This window comes from Ranitomeya imitator, chromosome 5 (genome assembly GCF_032444005.1).
Source record: "Ranitomeya imitator isolate aRanImi1 chromosome 5, aRanImi1.pri, whole genome shotgun sequence".
NCBI lineage: Eukaryota > Metazoa > Chordata > Amphibia > Anura > Dendrobatidae > Ranitomeya > Ranitomeya imitator.
This window is the reverse complement of record NC_091286.1, coordinates 661,069,468-661,093,879: the sequence shown is the minus strand read 5'-3', so window position 1 is coordinate 661,093,879 and position 24,412 is coordinate 661,069,468. Positions and strand designations below refer to the sequence as shown.

Below are 24,412 nucleotides of genomic sequence, written 5' to 3'. Positions count from 1 at the left end.
ACATTTTTGCCCCTTCTTTGCAAAACAGATCTAGCTCGATGAGATTGGATGGAGACAATTTTCAAGTCTTGCCACAGATTCTCAATCGGATTTAGGTCAGGACTTTGCCATGAAGGGGATACAGGTAACATGTGGAAGAAGGTGCTCTGGTCAGATGAGACCAAACTAGAACGTTTGGGGCTAAATGCAAAACACTATGTGTGGCGTACAACTAACGCTGCACATCACCCTGAAAACACCATCCCCACCGTCACACATGGTGGTGGCAGCATCATGCTGTGCAGAGGCTTTTCTTCAGCAGGGACAGGGAAGCAGGTCAGAGCTGATTCACAGTCCAAACCGAAATCCCAGTGAGAATCTGTGACGTGAAAATTGCTGATCACAGACGTCTCCATCCAATCTCACTGAGCGAGTGTGCAAAGAGGAAGGAGAAAAATGTCACCTGTAGATGTGCAAAGCTGGTAGAGACAGACCCCAAAAGACTGGCAGCAGTAACTGCAGTGAAAGGTGGTCCGACAAAGTATTAATTCAGGGGCTGAATACAAATGTAAGTCACAATTTTTAGGATTTTTATTTTTAAAATACTTAGAAGAAACCTATGTATTACTTCCTTTATGGGTCACAAATACGTGCTACTTAGTGTTGGTATCACATAAAATCCCAATAAAATACTTTTACAGTAAGTCTGTGGGTGTAATGTGAAAAAAAAAATTATAAAAGGCAGGGCTGGAATATTTTCACACTGGGCAAAAAATTACAGGGGAAACAAAAAATAATAATTGCAATAAGTTTTTTTGCAGCAGTTTTGACTTTTTAGGCAATGCAAGGACCTGACCTCAGAGAACATGGCGCATAAAACCAAGGAGTTACAAACCTCATGTGTACATTCTACACCGGCATGAGAAATTCCGAATATTTAGCACCTTCACTACAACATTCTGTTGTCTACAAAACACAAGATGACGAGTCAACAAGAACTTACAGGACGATCGCATACGAGACCCCGGAGAGAGTGACAGGACGGTCTATTCCTTCCAGACGGGAGTAATGAGGAGTGCTGTCCTCAGATAACTTGTGAGGTTCTGAGCGGTCAGGGCCACGGTGATAATGACGCAGGATTCTGTCTGTCCGAGCACATGCATTGCAACACAGTGGGGTCTCCTCGGCTGGAGAATGCACGTAGTGAAGCATGTAAGGTCGCTCGCACTCAGACTGGGGGGACGACATACCATCACATCGAAAGTGTGGAATATTACCTTCCTGTAACGAGTGCACCATGTTGTGCTTTCAATAAAATACACTGTTTTGGTGCATTTATTTCATAACTAGTTTGGTGGGTTCACACACTTTTTTTTTCTATCCCCTCCCCCCTTTATCCCTTATTCTTTTCCTCTATCTCCAGTATGCATTAAAAAAAATAGTTGCCACATTCATATACAATTTATTGCTATCCTATTTAAATATCAAGTATTTTGGTTTTATAATAACTGGACTAAGTTCCCTGAGAGCACAAGAGTTTTATAGTAACTGGACTAAGTTCCCTGAGAGCACAAAGGTTTTATAGTAACTGGACTAAATTCCCTGAGAGCACAAGGGTTTTATAGTAACTGGACTTAGTTCCCTGAGAGCACAAGGGTTTTATAGTAACTGTACTAAATTCCCTGAGAGCACAAGGGTTTTATAGTAACTGGACTAAATTCCCTGAGAGCACAAAGGTTTTATAGTAACTGGACTAAATTCCCTGAGAGCACAAGGGTTTTATAGTAACTGGACTAAATTCCCTGAGAGCACAAGGGTTTTATAGTAACTGGACTAAATTCCCTGAGAGCACAAGGGTTTTATAGTAACTGGACTAAATTCCCTGAGAGCACAAGGGTTTTATAGTAACTGGACTTAGTTCCCTGAGAGCACAAGGGTTTTATAGTAACTGGACTAAATTCCCTGAGAGCACAAGGGTTTTATAGTAACTGGACTAAATTCCCTGAGAGCACAAAGGTTTTATAGTAACTGGACTAAATTCCCTGAGAGCACAAGGGTTTTATAGTAACTGGACTAAATTCCCAGAGAGCACAATGGTTTTATAGTAACTGGACTAAATTCCCTGAGAGCACAAGGGTTTTATAGTAACTGGACTAAGTTCCCTGAGAGCACAAAGGTTTTATAGTAACTGGACTAAATTCCCTGAGAGAACAAGGGTTTTATAGTAACTGGACTAAATTCCCTGAGAGCACAAGGGTTTTATAGTAACTGGACTAAGTTCCCTGAGAGCACAAAGGTTTTATAGTAACTGGACTAAGTTCCCTGAGAGCACAAGGGTAAAAAAGTATATTTTGCTATGGAAGACCCTAAATATCAGAGCACTGAAAAGGAACAGCACACTGAATTCAGTAGGAATTGTAAAGTTTTCATTCGGCTCAATTTGTAAAAATAGGCATCAGAATTGAACAAAAAAGAAAATTATATAAAAAAAAAAAAAGTTGTGATACTTTTTTGTGCGTGTGTTTCATTACATTGAGGCCTCAATCAGTTGTCAGTGATTTTTATTCTGTGCAAAAAAAAAAAAAAAGAAGGGGGACAGTTTTGCTGGATCAAATTTCAATCAGCGTTTGGTCCGTTTTTACCATCAGAGTTTCATCAGATTTTCTTGTATCCATCATAAAAAAAAAAAAAATTATGGAGGTTTCTCAAATTTCAATTAAATAGTCAGTGAAAACGCTTTTCATGGACCCGTAGACCTGAATTTGATCATTGACTAGGATAAAAGACGGACATGTCTGTGCCCATAAAAAATAAGGAAATGTCGGCAGAGCACCTGCAGCACCGAACCCCCGCAGCACCGAACCCCCGCAGCGGCGCACATCTGAACACCCCCTCATCCCAGCCCGCAGTAACGCTCCATTCTTGCCTCCTCCAGCAACGACCCTAGGAAGGACCCTGCTCCACTGCAGCCGGTAAGATATATCCGCATTTTAAGAAGCACACCCCATTTTCCCCCAAAATTTATTGGGGGAAAAAGTGCGTCTTATAATCTGAAAAATACGGTAGTCTAATTAGCGTAAAACTAATATATTTGATATTTAAGTAGGACGAAGGCCTCATTCAGACACTAGTTGTTTCACGTAAATGTTCTGTTAATTTCGATCCAAAAGAATTTCGAAAAGCTGAATGTGATTAATGGATCTTACCCTTGTGCTCTCAGGGTACTTAGTCCAATTACTATAAAACCAAACTACATATTTCGATAGGAATCAGATGCCAGTTTTTATGTAACTGTTCTATCAGTTTTTTCAAGGACAGAACGCTATCCATCATAGTCAGCAGGACTGTTCACATGTCCTTACTTACAAGCAAACCGGTCACAAGTGAGGATGTTACCTTTAGTAGCCATTCAAACCCATTTGTGTCAACGTCTGTGCATGTGATCAGGCCAAAATCACCACGGTATGTGAACTTTTGTTCAGGGTCATTAGGATGTTTTGGGTTGTCATTATGATTTAAAAAGAGAAAACACAGTAGCTTGACAATAAATTACTTCACCCAACTTTATTACATTGTCCCTTCCTGGAACATCACTGTACAGTGTCAGATCACAGATCAGATACTCTGCACTGCAGAGTATCACATCAGCATCTCACAGGCAGGGGGAGGAGGCATGTCATCGCCTGCTCTTAGCAAGCGCCCATAAGTCACCTTCCCTGCAGGACCCTGCGGACATCTTAGGGCCGGGGGTCTCCATGGAGACCATCAGGACAATGCAATCGCATCGCATTGTCCTGATGGAAGCGTGCAGGGAGCCCCCTCCCTGTGCGATGCTTCTCTATGACGCTGTCACTACAAACTGCGGCATTAGAGGGGTTAAATGCCCGCCATCGGTGGCTGACACCGGCACATCGCAGCACTCAGCGTGAGGACGCGCAATTGCCAGGCCGTACATATACTGCTGTTTGCGGGAACGCAGCTCACGCAGAGCAGTACATATACGGCGCATGTCGGAAAGGGGTTACACTCAGTGCTAATCTGCTGTTGGCAAGTACATTAGTGTGGATCCTCGAATCTCTGAGTCATTCTGCTAATTATGTGATAATGTGGGCACCGTCCGGTCTACTATATAAAATTACCGCTTTACTCTCCAAAGCTCTCATCCCAAAACTTAAAAAGGGAACATAGCATAACCCTGCAATGACACAGAATGCACATTCTAATTAATAGTTCTAAATATTACATAAAGCAGAAAATTAATATTTACATCAGAAAGTTTTAAGGATGAAAAAAGAAAATCCACAAAAAAAAAAAAAAAACCCTATATGGCTGCTGCACATCTTACCATAAGGGCACTTATGTAGTGCCAGGTCAGCACTGTCACAAAGTGTGTTTTTTGGGTATCACATTAGCTTTTTCACAGTCCACAGCTTAAGTAGATTATTGCAGTAGGTCGTAAAAGGGTCATTTCTAAAAAGGAGCAAATCAATTCTCAAAAGCCTGGTTCAGTGGTCATGTTAGTAGTCCATGGCCGCCAGGTGGGTAGTTGTGGTTTTTCAATTAACTGGGCTAAGTAATCTGAAAACACAAGGGTGTAAGTTCTCAACTGAGCTAAGTTCCCTGAGAACACAAGACTGTAAGCTGCGAAGCATGCACTCATCTTTTCTCATGTTTTTTAGAGGGCGGACACGGGACTACTGTTCTCATGATGGTGGAAGTACCAGAAAATGGCCCCCACTGATGGCTATTTTGATCAGTCTGCTGGGTACTGAAGGTAGAGATGAGACTAGTCCCGTGCATTCCGCGGCTTCTCCCCGCACCGCTGCCGTCTCTCCCATGTGTTTATAATGGTGCACTCAGGCTGATTCCTTCTGTCCATGGTTTGTGAATGGAGGATCCTGTGTTATCTACTGTATATATAGAGGTGTTATCAGTCATTGTACAGGAGGTGAGCTGTGACATCACCTATTGTGAATGGTGGGTCCTGTGTCATCTACTGTATATAGAGGTGTTATCAGTCATTGTACAGGAGGAGGAGGTGAGCTGTGACATCACCTATTGTGAATGGTGGATCCTGTGTTATCTACTGTATATAGAGGTGTTATCAGTAATTGTACAGGAGGAGGAGGTGAGCTGTGAGATCACCTATTGTGAATGGTGGATCCTGTGCTATCTACTGTATATAGAGGTGTTATCAGTCATTGTACAGGAGGTGGTGAGCTGTGACATCACCTATTGTGAATGGTGGATCCTGTGTTATCTACTGTATATAGAGGTGTTATCAGTAATTGTACAGGAGGAGGAGGTGAGCTGTGAGATCACCTATTGTGAATGGTGGATCCTGTGCTATCTACTGTATATAGAGGTGTTATCAGTCATTGTACAGGAGGAGGTGAGCTGTGACATCATCTATTGTGAATGGTGGATCCTGTGTTATCTGCTGTATATAGAGGTGTTATCAGTCATTGTACAGGAGGAGGAGGTGAGCTGTGACATCACCTATTGTGAATGGTGGATCCTGTGTCATCTACTGTATATAGAGGTGTTATCGGTAATTGTACAGGAGGAGGTGAGCTGTGACGTCACCTATTGTGAATGGTGGATCCTGTGTCATCTACTGTATATAGAGGTGTTATCAGTCATTGTACAGGAGGAGGTGAGCTGTGACATCACCTATTGTGAATGGTGGATCCTGTGTCATCTACTGTATATAGAGGTGTTATCGGTAATTGTACAGGAGGAGGTGAGCTGTGACGTCACCTATTGTGAATGGTGGATCCTGTGTCATCTACTGTATATAGAGGTGTTATCAGTCATTGTACAGGAGGAGGTGGTGAGCTGTGACATCATCTATTGTGAATGGTGGATCCTGTTTTATCTACTGTATATAGAGGTGTTATCAGTCATTGTACAGGAGGAGGTGAGCTGTGACATCATCTATTGTGAATGGTGGATCCTGTGTCATCTACTGTATATAGAGGTGTTATCAGTCATTGTACAGGAGGAGGAGGTGAGCTGTGACATCATCTATTGTGAATGGTGGATCCTGTGCTATCTACTGTATATAGAGGTGTTATCAGTCATTGTACAGGAGGAGGTGAGCTGTGACATCATCTATTGTGAATGGTGGATCCTGTGTTATCTACTGTATATAGAGGTGTTATCAGTCATTGTACAGGAGGAGGAGGTGAGCTGTGACATCATCTATTGTGAGTGGTGGATCCGGTGTCATCTACTGTATATAGAGGTGTTATCAGTCATTGTACAGGAGGAGGAGGTGAGCTGTGACATCATCTATTGTGAATGGTGGATCATGTGCTATCTACTGTATATAGAGGTGTTATCAGTCATTGTACAGGAGGAGGAGGTGAGCTGTGACATCACCTATTGTGCATGGTGGATCCTGTGTTATCTACTGTATATAGAGGTGTTATCAGTCATTGTACAGGAGGAGGAGGTGAGCTGTGACATCATCTATTGTGCATGGTGGATCCTGTGTTATCTACTGTATATAGAGGTGTTATCAGTCATTGTACAGGAGGTGAGCTGTGACATCATCTATTGTGAATGGTGGATCCTGTGTTATCTACTGTATATAGAGGTGTTATCAGTCATTGTACAGGAGGAGGAGGTGAGCTGTGACATCATCTATTGTGAATGGTGGATCCTGTGTTATCTACTGTATATAGAGGTGCTATCAGTCATTGTACAGGAGGAGGTGAGCTGTGACATCGCCTATTGTGAATGGTGGATCCTGTGTTATCTACTGTATATAGAGGTGCTATCAGTCATTGTACAGGAGGAGGAGGTGAGCTGTGATATCACCTATTGTGAATGGTGGATCCCGTGTTATCTACTGTATATAGAGGTGTCACATATAATTGTAATTCTATTACTGAAGATAATGAAACTGCAGAAAAAGTATTCTGTACAGAACATGAAGTAGGATTCTAGCATAAAGCCTATTTGACAGTGTGAAAATTGCAAGTTTTTTAATTCTATTTTTGTTGATATGAATAGATACATGGGAAAATAAAGAGAAAAAACACACACTTATTCTCCAAGGAACCACGTGCATCCCTGTCTAGGTGATTACTAAGAAAGGGTTTGCCCAAAATTTTAACTTATTCCGTACCTGTAAGATGTAGGATAAGTTCTTGATAGCTGGGGGTCCGACCGATCCGGGCTATCCCACCGATCCGGGCTATCCCCATCATTCCCATTGAGAATGAATGAAGCGGACGTGTGCACGATCGTCCAGATGAGGCTCTTCAGAGCCCAGTTCTCAGGGATCGGTTGGGCCCCGCAGTGTTCACAAAGTTGTTCTTTATCTCGCGGATACTTTCCAATAATTAGAAAATAACTTTATAGCTTAGGACAAATCCTCTGACATGGGAAAATGTATTTTTACATAGTAGTAGAAATTAGTATAGGACAAGTGCACACATTGAGTATCTGATTGTAGACACTTCTGCATCTCTTGGCAGGAAAATGCAGCCTCAAAAACATTGCGTTTTTTTATGTGTTTTTGCCCGCGTTTCAATGGGTGAAAAAAAATCATTACCTAAAGGTAACCACTAAGCTTCAGCTTGAAATCTGCTTACCTTTATTTTCAGATCCACTGACATGCAGTTTGCTGCTTGATTCAAGTTTCACATTTTCCTCTTGTGGAAATTTCTCTACCAGTAATATAGGCTGGATGTGATGTCTGCCCACTCTGAGGCTGTAAAGGCTTTCTCCTCTCCACATTGTGGAGATCTTTATACTGTCCTCCCACCAATAATCCCACAAGTGCTAGCTGTATGAACCTGTGTAGCGCAATCATGCAAGAACCATATATGAGGGAGATCAATAAATTTACCTACCTGAGTATGAAAACAGAATTTTCTGAGAAAGTTGAACTTACAGTTCTCGTGCTTTGCACTGACGAGGGCCAACAGCCCGAAACACCGTGTCTGCGAATTGAGATACTGATTTGGCTTTTATCCTAAGTCATATTGCACGACTCGTTAAAGGGTTGATTGTGACTTGCAGGATCGCTACTTCCAACAGGTGACGCTATAGAGTTCAAGTCCTCTTTTTCTCTGAAGAGGCAATTTACATACTACTTGTCAATGTAATTCTCCTTGACTTCAACACACTTATTCGTTTTCGTCTCCAGTGATCGGATGCCCGCAGATAGGAGACTTCTTTTGTGAGAACCATTACTGCCGCTTTTACTACATGATCATCAGGAAATCGCTGGCCACTAGTGGTGAGCGAGCATGTTTGGGTAAGGCGTTATCTGAGCATGCTCGTGGGCTAACCCGAGTGACTGCGGCGTGCTCGAGAAGTATGTTTAGGTCCCCGCGGCTGCATGTCTCACTGCTATTCCGACAGCCACAACACGATGGGATTGCCTGTTTGCTAGGAAATCGAACGAGGACTCACACACATTTTTCGAGCACGCTGAAGACACTCTGAGCACCCGAGCATGCTCAGATAACACTTATCCCAGGACGTTCGCTTATCACTACTTTCTACCCCATTTAAACTGCGTAGCCCAAAACAATACTTGACAGTAGGAAGGTGCATAATCACATACAGCAATCATCCTTTCATGGATTTCTTTAGGCTCCTTTGTAAAGAATTTAATCAAGGACTAAAGCTCCAAATCCCTCCCTTTATTTGTAGAGCCGCACTGTACTGCACTTACCATCCTGTCACTTCCACGGTGTCTATCGTCGATCCAGACAAGTGTCACCGGCACAGAGAAGCTCAACTTCCTCACACAGACAGGAGAACACATATAAAACACGTTCAGAGCCTCTCACCTAGCCAAATCAGTTCTCGTGCTTGGCACTGACGAGGGCCAACAGCCCGAAACACCGTGTCTGCGAATTGAGATACTGATTTGGCTTTTATCCTAAGTCATATTGCACGACTCGTTAAAGGGTTGATTGTGACTTGTAGGATCGCTACTTCCAACAGGTGGCGCTATAGAGTTTAAGCCCTCTTTTTCTCTGAAGAGGCAATTTGCATATAAAACACATCACTCACATCATGCTCTGGAGCTCGGGGACGAAACTGGTCAGCTTTCCCGCTCCCTTCCCGGACGACGCGGTGGCTGATGACGACATGGTGTTAGCCGATGCGGTACTGAGGCTCATCTAGGAAAAATAAAGAGATCATCAAGTAGCCGGCCTCCTCACCGATGTGTCAGACAAAGGGGCAGATGCCCAAACCCATAATCAGCTTTCATTCTATGTGCCCCATCTCGATAAATCTCCTATTATTTAATGTCATTTATTTAAGTAGAATGTAAAGTATAGCATGATGGGGGATGCCCGGGGCTGAAGACGCAACCACCCCTGCTAGAGATGAGATAACACCCGCAGCAGCGCTCCCGCGTCTAGAATATACACCGGCAGCAGCGCTCCCGCGTCTAGAATATACACCGGCAGCAGCGCTCCCTCCTCTAGAATATACACCGGCAGCAGCGCTCCCTCCTCTAGAATATACACTGGCAGCAGCGCTCCCTCCTCTAGAATATACACCGGCAGCAGCGCTCCCTCCTCTAGAATATACACCGGCAGCAGCGCTCCCTCCTCTAGAATATACACCGGCAGCAGCGCTCCCTCCTCTAGAATATACACCGGCAGCAGCGCTCCCTCCTCTAGAATATACACCGGCAGCAGCGCTCCCTCCTCTAGAATATACACCGGCAGCAGCGCTCCCTCCTCTAGAATATACACCGGCAGCAGCGCTCCCTCCTCTAGAATATACACCGGCAGCAGCGCTCCCTCCTCTAGAATATACACTGGCAGCAGCGCTCCCTCCTCTAGAATATACACTGGCAGCAGCGCTCCCTCCTCTAGAATATACACTGGCAGCAGCGCTCCCTCCTCTAGAATATACACCCGCAGCAGCGCTCCCTCCTCTAGAATATACACACCCGCAGCAGCGCTCCCTCCTCTAGAATACACACACCCACAGCAGCGCTCCCTCCTCTAGAATATACACCGGCAGCAGCGCTCCCTCCTCTAGAATATACACCCGCAGCAGCGCTCCCTCCTCTAGAATATACACACCCGCAGCAGCGCTCCCTCCTCTAGAATACACACACCCACAGCAGCGCTCCCTCCTCTAGAATATACACACCCGCAGCAGCGCTCCCTCCTCTAGAATATACACACCCACAGCAGCGCTCCCTCCTCTAGAATATACACCGGCAGCAGCGCTCCCTCCTCTAGAATATACACCCGCAGCAGCGCTCCCTCCTCTAGAATACACACACCCACAGCAGCGCTCCCTCCTCTAGAATACACACACCCACAGCAGCGCTCCCTCCTCTAGAATATACACCCGCAGCAGCGCTCCCGCCTCTAGAATATACACCCGCAGCAGCGCTCCCTCCTCTAGAATATACACCCGCAGCAGCGCTCCCTCCTCTAGAATATACACACCCACAGCACGCTCCCTCCTCTAGAATATACACCGGCAGCAGTGCTCCCTCCTCTAGAATATACACACCCGCAGCAGCGCTCCCTCCTCTAGAATATACACCCGCAGCAGCGCTCCCTCCTCTAGAATACACACACCCACAGCAGCGCTCCCTCCTCTAGAATATACACCCGCAGCAGCGCTCCCGCCTCTAGAATATACACCCACAGCAGCGCTCCCTCCTCTAGAATATACACCCGCAGCAGCGCACCCTCCTCTAGAATATACACCCGCAGCAGCGCACCCTCCTCTAGAATATACACCCGCAGCAGCGCACCCTCCTCTAGAATATACACCCGCAGCAGCGCACCCTCCTCTAGAATATACACTGTGCGCAGAATTATTAGGCAAGTTGTATTTTGATCACATGATACTTTTTATACATGTTGTCCTGCTCCAAGCTGTTCAGGCTTGAGAGCCAACTACCAATTCAGTAAATCAGGTGATGTGAATCTCTGTAATGAGGAGGGGTGTTGTCTAATGACCTCAGAACCCTATATAAGGTGTGCTTAATTATTAGGCAACTTCCTTTCCTTTGGCAAAATGGGTCAGAAGAGAGATTTCACGGGCTCTGAAAAGTCCAAAATTGTGAGATGTCTTGCAGGGGGATGCAGCAGTGTTGAAATTGCCAAACTTTTGAAGCGTGATCACCGAACAATCAAGCGTTTCATGGCAAATAGCCAACAGGGGCGCAAGAAGTGTGTTGGGCAAAAGAGGCGAAAAATAACTGCCCATGAATTGAGGAAAATCAAGCATGAAGCTGCCAAGATGCCATTTGCCACCAATTTTGCCATATTTCAGAGCTGAGCGATACTCAGGGACATGGCGAAGGTAAGGAAGGCTGAAAAACGACCACCTTTAAACAAGAAACATAAGATAAAACGTCAAGACTGGGCCAATATCTTAAGACTGACTTTTCAAAGGTTTTATGGACTGATGAAATGAGGGTGACTCTTGATGGGCCGGATGGATGGGCCAGAGGCTGGATCAGTAAAGGGCAGAGAGCTCCACTCCGACTCAGACCCCAGCAAGGTGGAGGTGGGGTACTGCTATGGGCTGGTATCATCAAAGATGAACTTGTGGGACCTTTTCGGGTTGAGGATGGAGTGAAGCTCAACTCCCAGACCTACTGCCAGTTTCTGGAAGACTTCTTGAAGCAGTGGTACAGGAAGAAGTCGGTATCGTTCAAGAAAAACGTGATTTTCATGCAGGACAGTGCTCCATCACATGCCTCCAACTACTCCACAGCGTGGCTGGCCAGTAAAGGTCTCAAAGAAGAAAAAACAATGACATGGCCCCCTTGTTCACCTGATCTGAACCCCATAGAGAACCTGTGGTCCCTCATAAAATGTGAGATCTATAGGGAGGGAAAACAGTCCACCTCTCGGAGCAGAGTCTGGAGGCTGTGGTGGCTGCTGCACCAATGTTCATCGTAAGCAGATCAAACAACTGACAGAATCTATGGATGAAGGCTGGTGAGTGTCATCATAAAGAAAGGGGGCTATATTGGCCACTAATTTGGGGGGGGGGTTGTTTTTGCATGTCAGAAATGTTTATTTCTAAATTTTGTGCAGTTATATTGGTTTACCTGGTGAAACTAAACAAGTGAGATGGGGATATATTTGGGTTTTATTAAGTTGCCTAATAATTCTGCACAGTAATAGTTACCTGCACAAACAGATATACTCCTAAGATAGCGAAATCTGAAAAAAAACACTCCAACTTCCAAAAATATTAAGCTTTGATATTTGAGTCTATTGGGTTGATTGAGAACATATGTTGATCAATAATAAAAATAATCCTCTAAAATACAACTTGCCTAATAATCCGGCACACAGTGTACACCCGCAGCAGCGCTCCCTCCTCTAGAATATACAACCGCAGCAGCGCTCCCGCCTCTAGAATATACAACCGCAGCAGCGCTCCCGCCTCTAGAATATACAACCGCAGCAGCACTCCCACATCTAGAATATACAACCGCAGCAGTGCTCCCACATCTAGAATATGCACCCACAGCAGCGCCCCCCGCCTCTAGAATATGCACCCGCAGCATCGTCCCTGCCTCTAGAATATACACCCACAGCAGCGCTGCCTCCTCTAGAATATACACCCACAGCAGCTCTCCCTTCTCTAGAATATACACCCACGGCAGCGCCCCTGCCTCTAGTATACCCGCAGCAGCACCCCCGCCTCTAGAATACGCACCCACAGCAGCGCCCCGCCTCTAGAATATACAACCGCGGCAGCGCTCCCGCCTCTAGAATATGCACCCGCAGCAGCGCTCCCGCCTCTAGAATATGCACCCGCAGCAGTGCTCCCACCTCTAGAATATACATCCGCAGCACTGCTCCTGCCTCTAAAATAGACACGCAGCAGCGCTCCCGTCTATAGAACATACCCCCGCAACAGTGCTCCCGACTCTAGAATATACAACCGCAGAACTCTAACCTTGAATGTACACCCACAGCAGCACTCCTGCCTCTAGAATATACACCCGCAGCAGCACTCCCACCTTTAGAATATACATCCACAGCACCGCTCCTGCCTCTAAAATAGACAAGCAGCAGCGCTCCCGCCTCTAGAATATACACCCGCAACCGCGCTCCGGCCTCTAGAATATACACCCGCACCAGCGCTCCAGGTTATAGCAGCGCTCCTGCCTCTAGAATATACACCCGCAGCAGCACTCCCACCTTTAGAATATACATCCACAGCACCGCTCCTGCCTCTAAAATAGACAAGCAGCAGCGCTCCCGCCTCTAGAATATACACCCGCAACCGCGCTCCGGCCTCTAGAATATACACCCGCACCAGCGCTCCAGGTTATAGCAGCGCTCCTGCCTCTAGAATATACATCCGCAGCACCGCTCCTACCTCTAAAATAGACACGCAGCAGGGCTCCCTCCTGTAGAATGTACACCAGCAACAGCGCTCCCGCCTCTAGAATACACACCCGCAGCAGCACTCCCACCTTTAGAATATACATCCACAGCACCGCTCCTGCCTCTAAAATAGACAAGCAGCAGCGCTCCCGCCTCTAGAATATACACCCGCAACCGCGCTCCGGCCTCTAGAATATACACCCGCACCAGCGCTCCAGGTTATAGCAGCGCTCCTGCCTCTAGAATATACACCCGCAGCAGCACTCCCACCTTTAGAATATACATCCACAGCACCGCTCCTGCCTCTAAAATAGACAAGCAGCAGCGCTCCCGCCTCTAGAATATACACCCGCAACCGCGCTCCTGCCTCTAGAATATACATCCGCAGCACCGCTCCTACCTCTAAAATAGACACGCAGCAGGGCTCCCTCCTGTAGAATGTACACCAGCAACAGCGCTCCCGCCTCTAGAATACACACCCGCAGCAGCGCTCCCTCCTCTAGAATACACACCCGCAGCAGCGCTCCCTCCTCTAGAATATACTAGAGTATACACCCGCAGCAGTGCTCCCTCCTCTAGAATATACACCCGCACCAGCGCTCCAGGTTATAGCAGCGCTCCTGCCTCTAGAATATACACCCGCAGCAGCACTCCCACCTTTAGAATATACATCCACAGCACCGCTCCTGCCTCTAAAATAGACAAGCAGCAGCGCTCCCGCCTCTAGAATATACACCCGCAACCGCGCTCCTGCCTCTAGAATATACATCCGCAGCACCGCTCCTACCTCTAAAATAGACACGCAGCAGGGCTCCCTCCTGTAGAATGTACACCAGCAACAGCGCTCCCGCCTCTAGAATACACACCCGCAGCAGCGCTCCCTCCTCTAGAATACACACCCGCAGCAGCGCTCCCTCCTCTAGAATATACTAGAGTATACACCCGCAGCAGTGCTCCCTCCTCTAGAATATACACCCGCAGCAGCGCTCCCTCCTCTAGAATATACACCCGCAGCGCTCCAGGTTATAGCAGCGTAGCAGGGCTCCTGGCTCTAGAATATACAAGTGTAGCAGGGCTCCTGACTCACAAACATACCCACAGCAGCTCCGCTGGCTTTAGAAGAGCCAGTCTCTAGTCCATCTTTAGAACTTATCAGATATGCATAGGATTGGTAGCAGCTTGGTGATTGGTGGGGGTCCGGTCACCAGGACCATCATTGTTCCAGAGGAATTCTGAAATGCATCAGAATGAAGCAGAGGCCCAGCATGTGCACCGCCACACCACTCACTCTCTATGGAAATGCAGGAGATCGCAAACTGTATGGAACTCATCTTTATCCAGCAGTCTCTAAGAGACTACCTGAGACAGTAGTGCACGTCTGGCCACAGACAGAAATGAGTCCTGGGAATCGGTGCGACTCCCAATGGTCTGAACCTGAAATCAAAAAGATAACACCTGTCCATAGGATCGGTAATAACTTCTAAAGATGCAGTAGAGGATAACTACTGCAGCATCCTGGCCCTGGAAGTTCCGCGACACCCTGCCTCTAGAAGCTACCTGCCACGACACCCTGCCTCTAGAAGCTACCTGCCGTGACACTCTGCCTCCAGAAGCTACCTGCCGTGACACTCTGCCTCCAGAAGCTACCTGCCGCGACACCCTGCCTCCAGAAGCTACCTGCCGCGACACCCTGCCTCCAGAAGCTACCTGCCGCGACACCCTGCCTCCAGAAGCTACCTGCCGCGACACCCTGCCTCCAGAAGCTACCTGCCACGACACCCTGCCTCTAGAAGCTACCTGCCACGACACCCTGCCTCCAGAAGCTACCTGCCGTGACACCCTGCCTCCAGAAGCTACCTGCCGTGACACCCTGCCTCCAGAAGCTACCTGCCGCGACACCCTGCCTCCAGAAGCTACCTGCCGCGACACCCTGCCTCCAGAAGCTACCTGCCGCGACACCCTGCCTCCAGAAGCTACCTGCCACGACACCCTGCCTCTAGAAGCTACCTGCCACGACACCCTGCCTCCAGAAGCTACCTGCCGTGACACCCTGCCTCCAGAAGCTACCTGCCGCGACACCCTGCCTCCAGAAGCTACCTGCCACGACACCCTGCCTCTAGTCTAGAAGCTACCTGCCACGACACCCTGCCTCTAGAAGCTACCTGCCGCGACACCCTGCCTCTAGTCTAGAAGCTACCTGCCGCGACACCCTGCCTCTAGTCTAGAAGCTACCTGCCACGACACCCTGCCTCCAGAAGCTACCTGCCGCGACACCCTGCCTCTAGAAGCTACCTGCCGCGACACCCTGCCTCCAGAAGCTACCTGCCGCGACACCCTGCCTCTAGAAGCTACCTGCTGCGACACCCTGCCTCCAGAAGCTACCTGCCACGACACCCTGCCTCCAGAAGCTACCTGCCGCGACACCCTGCCTCTAGAAGCTACCTGCCGTGACACTCTGCCTCCAGAAGCTACCTGCCGCGACACCCTGCCTCCAGAAGCTACCTGCCGCGACACCCTGCCTCTAGAAGCTACCTGCCGCGACACCCTGCCTCCAGAAGCTACCTGCCGCGACACCCTGCCTCTAGAAGCTACCTGCCACGACACCCTGCCTCTAGAAGCTACCTGCCACGACACCCTGCCTCCAGAAGCTAGTTAAGTCACAAACGTGCTAGGTGCATATACTTCTAGGGAATGATCACACAAACTATTTTCTGTTTTTTTACTTTGATGCGTTTTCAAAATTTCATGCAGAAATTAGCTTGAATGTTGCCTCCCAGCAGTCATCAGTGGGAGCACAGAGGGGATTTGGAATCCAACATAGAAAAAAAAAAAAAAAAAAATGCCATGCCATCTCTAAATTTCTCTGACCGTCCCATTATGTGAGATTTATAATTCTCCATAACTATGCTGCACAGGTTTCTGCACCAAATCTGCCAGGTGTGAACTTAACTTAAAGCGAATCTGTCTTGTCCCCAAACATCATTATCCTGCAGATATGGGGAGAAGCTGCAAGTTATTAGCATTCTACACCTGCCGGGAGATCACACAGAAAGCCCGGCTACTGGGAGGAAATCTATGTTATTCCTCCTGGGAGCCGACAGTTCTCAGTCATTGAGATGCGGCCGCTGCGGCTTCAGCCACTGTTCATACAGGACATAGTGAGCGGTGACTATAATCATGGCCCGGCACTTTGCCAGGCTGCTGTGCAGATAACAACCGCAAGCTGCCAAAGTGGTAGTGCGTGCTTCCGCCTAGAGCCGCCACTCACCATGTACTGAGCTGGTGCTGAAGCTGCGCCTTTACGACTGAAAGCTGCGCCTTTACGACTGAAAGCTACGCCTTTACGACTGAAAGCAGCGCCTTTACGACTGAAAGCAGCACCTTTACGACTGAAAGCTGCGCCTTTACGACTGAAAGCAGCAGGCTCCAGGAAGGAATAAAGTTCATTTTCTCACGATAATCAGCTTTTAATTAGGTGGCGGGGCAACTTCATAACACTATTAGGCCGCCGTCACACATGCGAGTTTTACGGACGTAAGAGCGCAGAATCTACGTCCGTAAAACTCGCAAAAAATACGGCACAATTATTCTCTATGCCCCTGCTCCTATTTGCCGTATTTTACTGATCAGTATTATACGGCTTTCTACGGCCGTACAAAATCGCAGCATGCTGCGTTTGTCACCGTACTGCGCAAGAAATACGCCAATGAAAGTCTATGGAAGCGTGAAAAATACGGATTACACACGGACAAGCAGTGTGACTTGCGAGAAATACGCAGCGCTGTTAGAGAGAAAAGCCGGTAATTCAGTGCGGTGTACAGTAAAATCACACTGACAGCTTACAGTAGAATAGGTAGAATAAATGTGTACACATAGAATAGGTATATATATATATATATATATATATATATGTCAGTGAGACACATATATGTATATATATTAATATTTATTCCAGCGCTAGACAGCTTGAAAGCCGGTAATTCAATTACCGGCTTTTTCCTTCTCCTTCCTAAAACCCGACATGATTTGAGACCTGGTTTACATACAGTAAACCATGTCTTCTCTCCATTTTTTTTGCAGATTCCACACTACTAATGTCAGTAGTGTGTATCTGCAAAATTTGGCCGTTCTAGCTCTTAAAATAAAGGGTTAAATGGCGGAAAAAATTGGCGTGGGCTCCCGCGCAATTTTCTCCGCCAGAGTAGTAAAGCCAGTGACTGAGGGCAGATATTAATAGCCTGGAGAGGGTCCACGGTTATTGGCCCCCCCCTGGCTAAAAATATCTGCCCCCAGCCACCCCAGAAAAGGCACATCTGGAAGATGCGCCTATTCTGGCACTTGGCCACTCTCTTCCCATTCCCGTGTAGCGGTGGGATATGGGGTAATGAAGGGTTAATGCCACCTTGCTATTGTAAGGTGACATTAAGCCTAATTAATAATGGAGAGGCGTCAATTATGACACCTATCCATTATTAATCCAATACTAGTAAAGGGTTAAATAAAACACAAACACATTTTTTAAATTATTTTAATGAAATAAAAACAATGGTTGTTGCAGTATTTTATTCAACGCCCAATCCAGTCACTGAAGACCCTCGTTCTGTGAGTAAAAAAAACATAATAAACCAACAATATACTTACCCTCCGCAGATCTGTAACGTCCAACGATGTAAATCCTTCTGAAGGGGTTAAAACATTTTGCAGCAAGGAGCTGTGCTAATGCACGCTGCTCCTCGCTGCAAAACCCCAGGGAATGAGGCTAAAAATAGATCAATGATCTATATTTAGCTTCATTTGCGGTGAGGCGCCCTCTGCTGGCTGTTCATAGATCGTGGGAAATTACCTAGAAAGCTCCCTGGCTCCCTGGCTTTCTAGGTAATTTCCCACGATCTATGAACAGCCAGCAGAGGGCGCCTCACCGCAAATGAAGCTAAATATAGATCATTGATCTATTTTTAGCCTCATTCCCTGGGGTTTTGCAGCGAGGAGCAGCGTGCATTAGCACAGCTCCTTGCTGCAAAATGTTTTAACCCCTTCAGAAGGATTTACATCGTTGGACGTTACAGATCTGCGGAGGGTAAGTATATTGTTGGTTTATTATGTTTTTTTTACTCACAGAACGAGGGTCTTCAGTGACTGGATTGGGCGTTGAATAAAATACTGCAACAACCATTGTTTTTATTTCATTAAAATAATTATAAAAAATGTGTTTGTGTTTTATTTAACCCTTTACTAGTATTGGATTAATAATGGATAGGTGTCATAATTGACGCCTCTCCATTATTAATTAGGCTTAATGTCACCTTACAATAGCAAGGTGGCATTAACCCTTCATTACCCCATATCCCACCGCTACACGGGAATGGGAAGAGAGTGGCCAAGTGCCAGAATAGGCGCATCTTCCAGATGTGCCTTTTCTGGGGTGGCTGGGGGCAGATATTTTTAGCCAGGGGGGGGCCAATAACCATGGACCCTCTCCAGGCTATTAATATCTGCCCTCAGTCACTGGCTTTACTACTCTGGCGGAGAAAATTGCGCGGGAGCCCACGCCAATTTTTTCCGCCATTTAACCCTTTATTTTAAGAGCTAGAACGGCCAAATTTTGCAGATACACACTACTGACATTAGTAGTGTGGAATCTGCAAAAAAAATGGAGAGAAGACATGGTTTACTGTATGTAAACCAGGTCTCAAATCATGTCGGGTTTTAGGAAGGAGAAGGAAAAAGCCGGTAATTGAATTACCGGCTTTCAAGCTGTCTAGCGCTGGAAGAAATATTAATATATATACATATATGTGTCTCACTGACATATATATATATATATACCTATTCTATACCCTCATCCACAAAGCACTCCATGGCTCAGCACCACCCTACATCTCCTCTCTGGTCTCAGTCTACCACCCTACCCGTGCCCTCCGCTCCGCTGATGACCTCAGGTTAGCATCCTCAATAATCAGAACCTCCCACTCCCGTCTCCAAGACTTTACACGTGCTGCGCCGATTCTTTGGAATGCACTACCTAGGATAATACGATTAATCCCCAATCCCCACAGTTTTAAGCGTGCCCTAAAAACTCATTTGTTCAGACTGGCCTACCGCCTCAATGCATTAACCTAACGATCCCTGTGTGGCCTATATTAAAAAAAAAAAAAAAAAAAATTAATTAACTGGTTCATGCAGCTTTACATGAACACCCAAGCCTTACACTATGGCTGGTCCGAATAACTATAGCAATTGTTACCATCCACCTCTCGTGTCTCCCCTTTTCCTCATAGTTTGTAAGCTTACGAGCAGGGCCCTCACTCCTCTTGGTATCTGTTTTGAACTGTATTTCTGTTATGCTGTAATGTCTATTGTATGTACAAGTCCCCTCTATAATTTGTAAAGCGCTGCGGAATATGTTGGCGCTATATAAATAAAAATTATTATTATAATTATTATATTCTATGTGTACACATTTATTCTACCTATTCTACTGTAAGCTGTCAGTGTGATTTTACTGTACACCGCACTGAATTACCGGCTTTTCTCTCTAATATATGTGTCTACTGACACATTATATATATATATACAGTGGGGCAAAAAAGTATTTAGTCAGTCAGCAATAGTGCAAGTTCCACCACTTAAAAAGATGAGAGGCATCTGTAATTTACATCATAGGCAGACCTCAACTATGGGAGACAAACTGAGAAAAAAAAATCCAGAAAATCACATTGTCTGTTTTTTTAACATTTTATTTGCATATTATGGTGGTAAATAAGTATTTGGTCAGAAACAAAATTTCATCTCAATACTTTGTAATATATCCTTTGTTGGCAATGACAGAGGTCAAACGTTTTCTGTAAGTCTTCACAAGGTTGCCACACACTGTTGTTGGTATGTTGGCCCATTCCTCCATGCAGATCTCCTCTAGAGCAGTGATGTTTTTGGCTTTTCGCTTGGCAACACGGACTTTCAACTCCCTCCAAAGGTTTTCTATAGGGTTGAGATCTGGAGACTGGCTAGGCCACTCCAGGACCTTGAAATGCTTCTTGCGAAGCCACTCCTTCGTTGCCCTGGCGGTGTGCTTTGGATCATTGTCATGTTGAAAGACCCAGCCACGTTTCATCTTCAATGCCCTTGCTGATGGAAGGAGGTTTGCACTCAAAATCTCACGATACATGGCCCCATTCATTCTTTCATGTACCTGGATCAGTCGTCCTGGCCCCTTTGCAGAGAAACAGCCCCAAAGCATGATGTTCCCACCACCATGCTTTACAGTAGGTATGGTGTTTGATGGATGCAACTCAGTATTCTTTTTCCTCCAAACACGACAAGTTGTGTTTCTACCAAACAGTTTCAGTTTGGTTTCATCAGACCATAGGACATTCTCCCAAAACTCCTCTGGATCATCCAAATGCTCTCTAGCAAACTTCAGACGGGCCCGGACATGTACTGGCTTAAGCAGTGGGACACGTCTGGCACTGCAGGATCTGAGTCCATGGTGGCGTAGTGTGTTACTTATGGTAGGCCTTGTTACATTGGTCCCAGCTCTCTGCAGTTCATTCACTAGGTCCTCCCGCGTGGTTCTGGGATTTTTGCTCACCGTTCTTGTGATCATTCTGACCCCACGGGGTGGGATTTTGCGTGGAGCCCCAGATCGAGGGAGATTATCAGTGGTCTTGTATGTCTTCCATTTTCTAATTATTGCTCCCACTGTTGATTTCTTCACTCCAAGCTGGTTGGCTATTGCAGATTCAGTCTTCCCAGCCTGGTGCAGGGCTACAATTTTGTTTCTGGTGTCCTTTGACAGCTCTTTGGTCTTCACCATAGTGGAGTTTGGAGTCAGACTGTTTGAGGGTGTGCACAGGTGTCTTTTTATACTGATAACAAGTTTAAACAGGTGCCATTACTACAGGTAATGAGTGGAGGAAAGAGGAGACTCTTAAAGAAGAAGTTACAGGTCTGTGAGAGCCAGAAATCTTGATTGTTTGTTTCTGACCAAATACTTATTTTCCACCATAACATGCAAATAAAATGATAAAAAAAAACAGACAATGTGATTTTCTGGATTTTTTTTTCTCAGTTTGTCTCCCATAGTTGAGGTCTACCTATGATGTAAATTACAGACGCCTCTCATCTTTTTAAGTGGTGGAACTTGCACTATTGCTGACTGACTAAATACTTTTTTGCCCCACTGTATATATATATATATATATATATATATATATATAGACAGTATATATATATTTTCTTTTCTTTTTGGGACACATGGATCACTTCTATAGCGGTATGTTGGTTTTGCTAGCCTGCGAGAAAACCACGCAGTACGGATGCCATACGGATTACATACGGAGGATGCCATGCGCAAAAAACGCTGACACACCCTGCCTACGGAGGAGCTACGGACCACTTTTTTCGGGACTTTTCAGCGTATTACGGCCGTAATATACGGACCGTATTGTTTTACGCTGTGTGTGACGCCGGCCTTAACCTGCAGATTTACTCCTGGCCACAGTGTACTGCTCGGTGGGGTCCGACTGCTGGAACTTGCCCCAATGGGCAGAAAGTGGCACTTATACCCCCAGTCGTACACACTCCGCTGCTCACTTCTTTCCCTATGGGGATGTGGAGTGCTGCGTTCGGTTTTTCCCGGCAGTCTAATAAAGAATAAATGATATGGAGCTCGGCCTCAGATCTGCCCCTCTATTCTGCAATAGTGATAAAAGTGTCACGAAGGGTAAAAAAAAATTCTCCATTCTGCCAATCAGTCGAACGGTCTTACCCCACCGATCAGCAAATGATTATAACTCGCTTTCTCTGGACAGCCGCCTCAGATGCCGCTGTCAATCTCTGACTGGGCTTCATAGGTCGTGATTATTTCGATGCCACAATATTGAATCATTTCAGTGCATAGTGTAAAAATTATCATTCAAGTGTTCTAGGCAAAACAAAAAAACAAAAGAAAAGTAATAAAAGTAAAAGTTTATCAAAATATTAAAAGTTGGAATCCCCCCCACCACCACTGCCCCATTCTCCATCCGAAAATAAATAAAAAAAATTAAATGTATTCTCAGTATCACTGCATTCGTCAGAGTCCCGTGTATCAAACTATAAGGGTATGTGTCCACTTTCAGGATGGCCGGCGGTATCGTCGGAGCGGCTTTGCCGCTCTGCGGTAAGCCCCGCCCCTTTCTGGGACGCGATGATGCCGGATGTGTTCACAGCACACATCCGGCATCATCGCACCCATCGCATAGCGCCCTGTGCTATATCTTGCGGCGACGCAGCGTCGCCGCAAGATATACGGACATGCTGCGATCTGAAAAGACGCGCAGCATGTCCGGAGTCGTAGGGCCGCCGGGTGCGTGTTACCACGCATAGTGGAGACGGGATTTCATTCAATCCCCTCCATTATGCTGTAACATCTGGACGCTGCGTGTCTGACGCCGCGGCTCTATGCAGCGTCAGACACGCAGCGTTTCCTGCACGTGGACACATACCCTAAGGCTATGTGCCCACGTAGGAAAAGAGGTGCAGAATTTTCTGCACAAAATCCGCATAATGGCAGAATCCGCAGCTGCGGATTTGCCAGTTTTTATGCGGATTTTGTGCAGTTTTTATGCGGAATTCATGCGGATTTTCAGCGGTTTTGGGCCACTGCGGAATTTTAACATGGAGGGTGCAGAACTGCTGCAGATCCACACAAAAGAAGTGACATGCACTTCTTTGAAATCCGCAGCAATTCCGCACAGCTTTTTTTTTTTCCCATAGAATAACATTATACTGTACATCACAGTGCGGATCTGCAGCGTTTCTGCGCAGAAAAATCCGCTGCGGATCCGCCTAAGGCTATGTGCCCACGTTATGTGCAGATTCGTGTGCGGATTTTTCCACACCGTTTTTGAAAAATCTACGAGTAAAACGCACTGCGGATTTACAGCGTTTTTTGTGCGGATTTCACCTGCGTTTTACCACCTGCAGATTCCTATAAAGGAACAGATGTAAAACGCTGCGGAATCCGCACAAAGAATTGGCATGCTGCAGAAAATACAACGCAGCGTTTCCGCTCAGTATTCTCCGCACCATGTGAACTGTGGATTTGGTTTTCCATAGGTTTACATGGCACTGTACACCGCATGGAAAACTGCTGCGGATCCACAGCTTCAAATCCGCAACGTGTGCACATAGCCTAAGGCCTAAGGCTATGTGCACACGTTGCGGATTAGCTTTAGGAATTTCTGGTGCAGATTCTGCCTCTCCTGGCAGAAAACGCACCGGCAGATTTGTCGCGTTTTTTGTGCGTTTTTGCTGCGGTTTTCTTGCGGATTTGCTGCGTTTTTTACCCCTTCGGATTTCTATAATGGAATGGGTACAAAAACGCTGCAGATCAGCAAAAAAGAAGTGACATGCTCCTTATTTTAATCCGCAGCGGATTTTCCGCAACGTGTGCACAGCATTTTTTTTTCTCATTGATTTACATTGTACTGTAAATCAATTGTGGATCTGCAGCGTTTCTGCACCGCAAAAAACACTGCGGATCCGCAAAGAATCCGCAACGTGTGCACATACCCTAAAAGTACGTGTCCCAAAAGGAGAACGCTGTAGAGAAAAGCAAAAACGGAAGGATGTGGCGGATTTCCATAGACGAACCTCATCTTTCACAGCAGAAAAAAAAAAGAAAGTGATCAGAGGTATAAATACTTTTATCAGCTAGCCACAAACATCAAAAAAAAAAAATACATATATATTTTTTTCCCTTATATATATTTTTTTTATTTGTGCACCATTTTCCTGTATGTACTATATATTATTTGTTCACTAAATATATATTAGTGCACAAATAATAAATATATATACGGTATATCTATATATACACAGATACATATGCACATATATAATAATCTTTATTTTTTTATATAGCGCTAACATATTCCACAGCGCTTTACAGTTTTGCACACATTATCATCACTGTCCCCGATGGGGCTCACAATCTAGATGCCCTATCAGTATGTCTTTGGAATGTGGGAGGAAACCGGAGTGCCCGGAGGAAACCCACGCAAACACGGAGAGAACATACAAACTCT

At 46.0% G+C, this 24,412-nt stretch overlaps 2 protein-coding genes across 4 annotated transcripts in view; one reads left to right on the top strand and one right to left on the bottom strand.

Annotated features, from left to right (window-relative positions):
• The window catches only part of RUNX2 (RUNX family transcription factor 2), a 280,535-nt gene that overhangs the window by 48,794 nt on the left and 207,329 nt on the right, over positions 1–24,412 (top strand). The window lies entirely within an intron of this gene.
• Positions 1–24,412, bottom strand: part of SUPT3H (SPT3 homolog, SAGA and STAGA complex component) — a 634,212-nt gene that overhangs the window by 606,704 nt on the left and 3,096 nt on the right. Inside the window, exons 2-3 of one of the 2 annotated variants that reach the window (XM_069728220.1) lie at positions 9,019–9,128; positions 7,845–7,934 (exon numbers count right to left, since the gene is read on the bottom strand). In XM_069728220.1, the coding sequence (XP_069584321.1) occupies positions 7,845–7,934; positions 9,019–9,128 (200 nt within the window). The remainder of the gene's footprint in view (positions 1–7,844; positions 7,935–9,018; positions 9,129–24,412) is intronic. The other variant, XM_069728221.1, reaches the window with a different exon arrangement.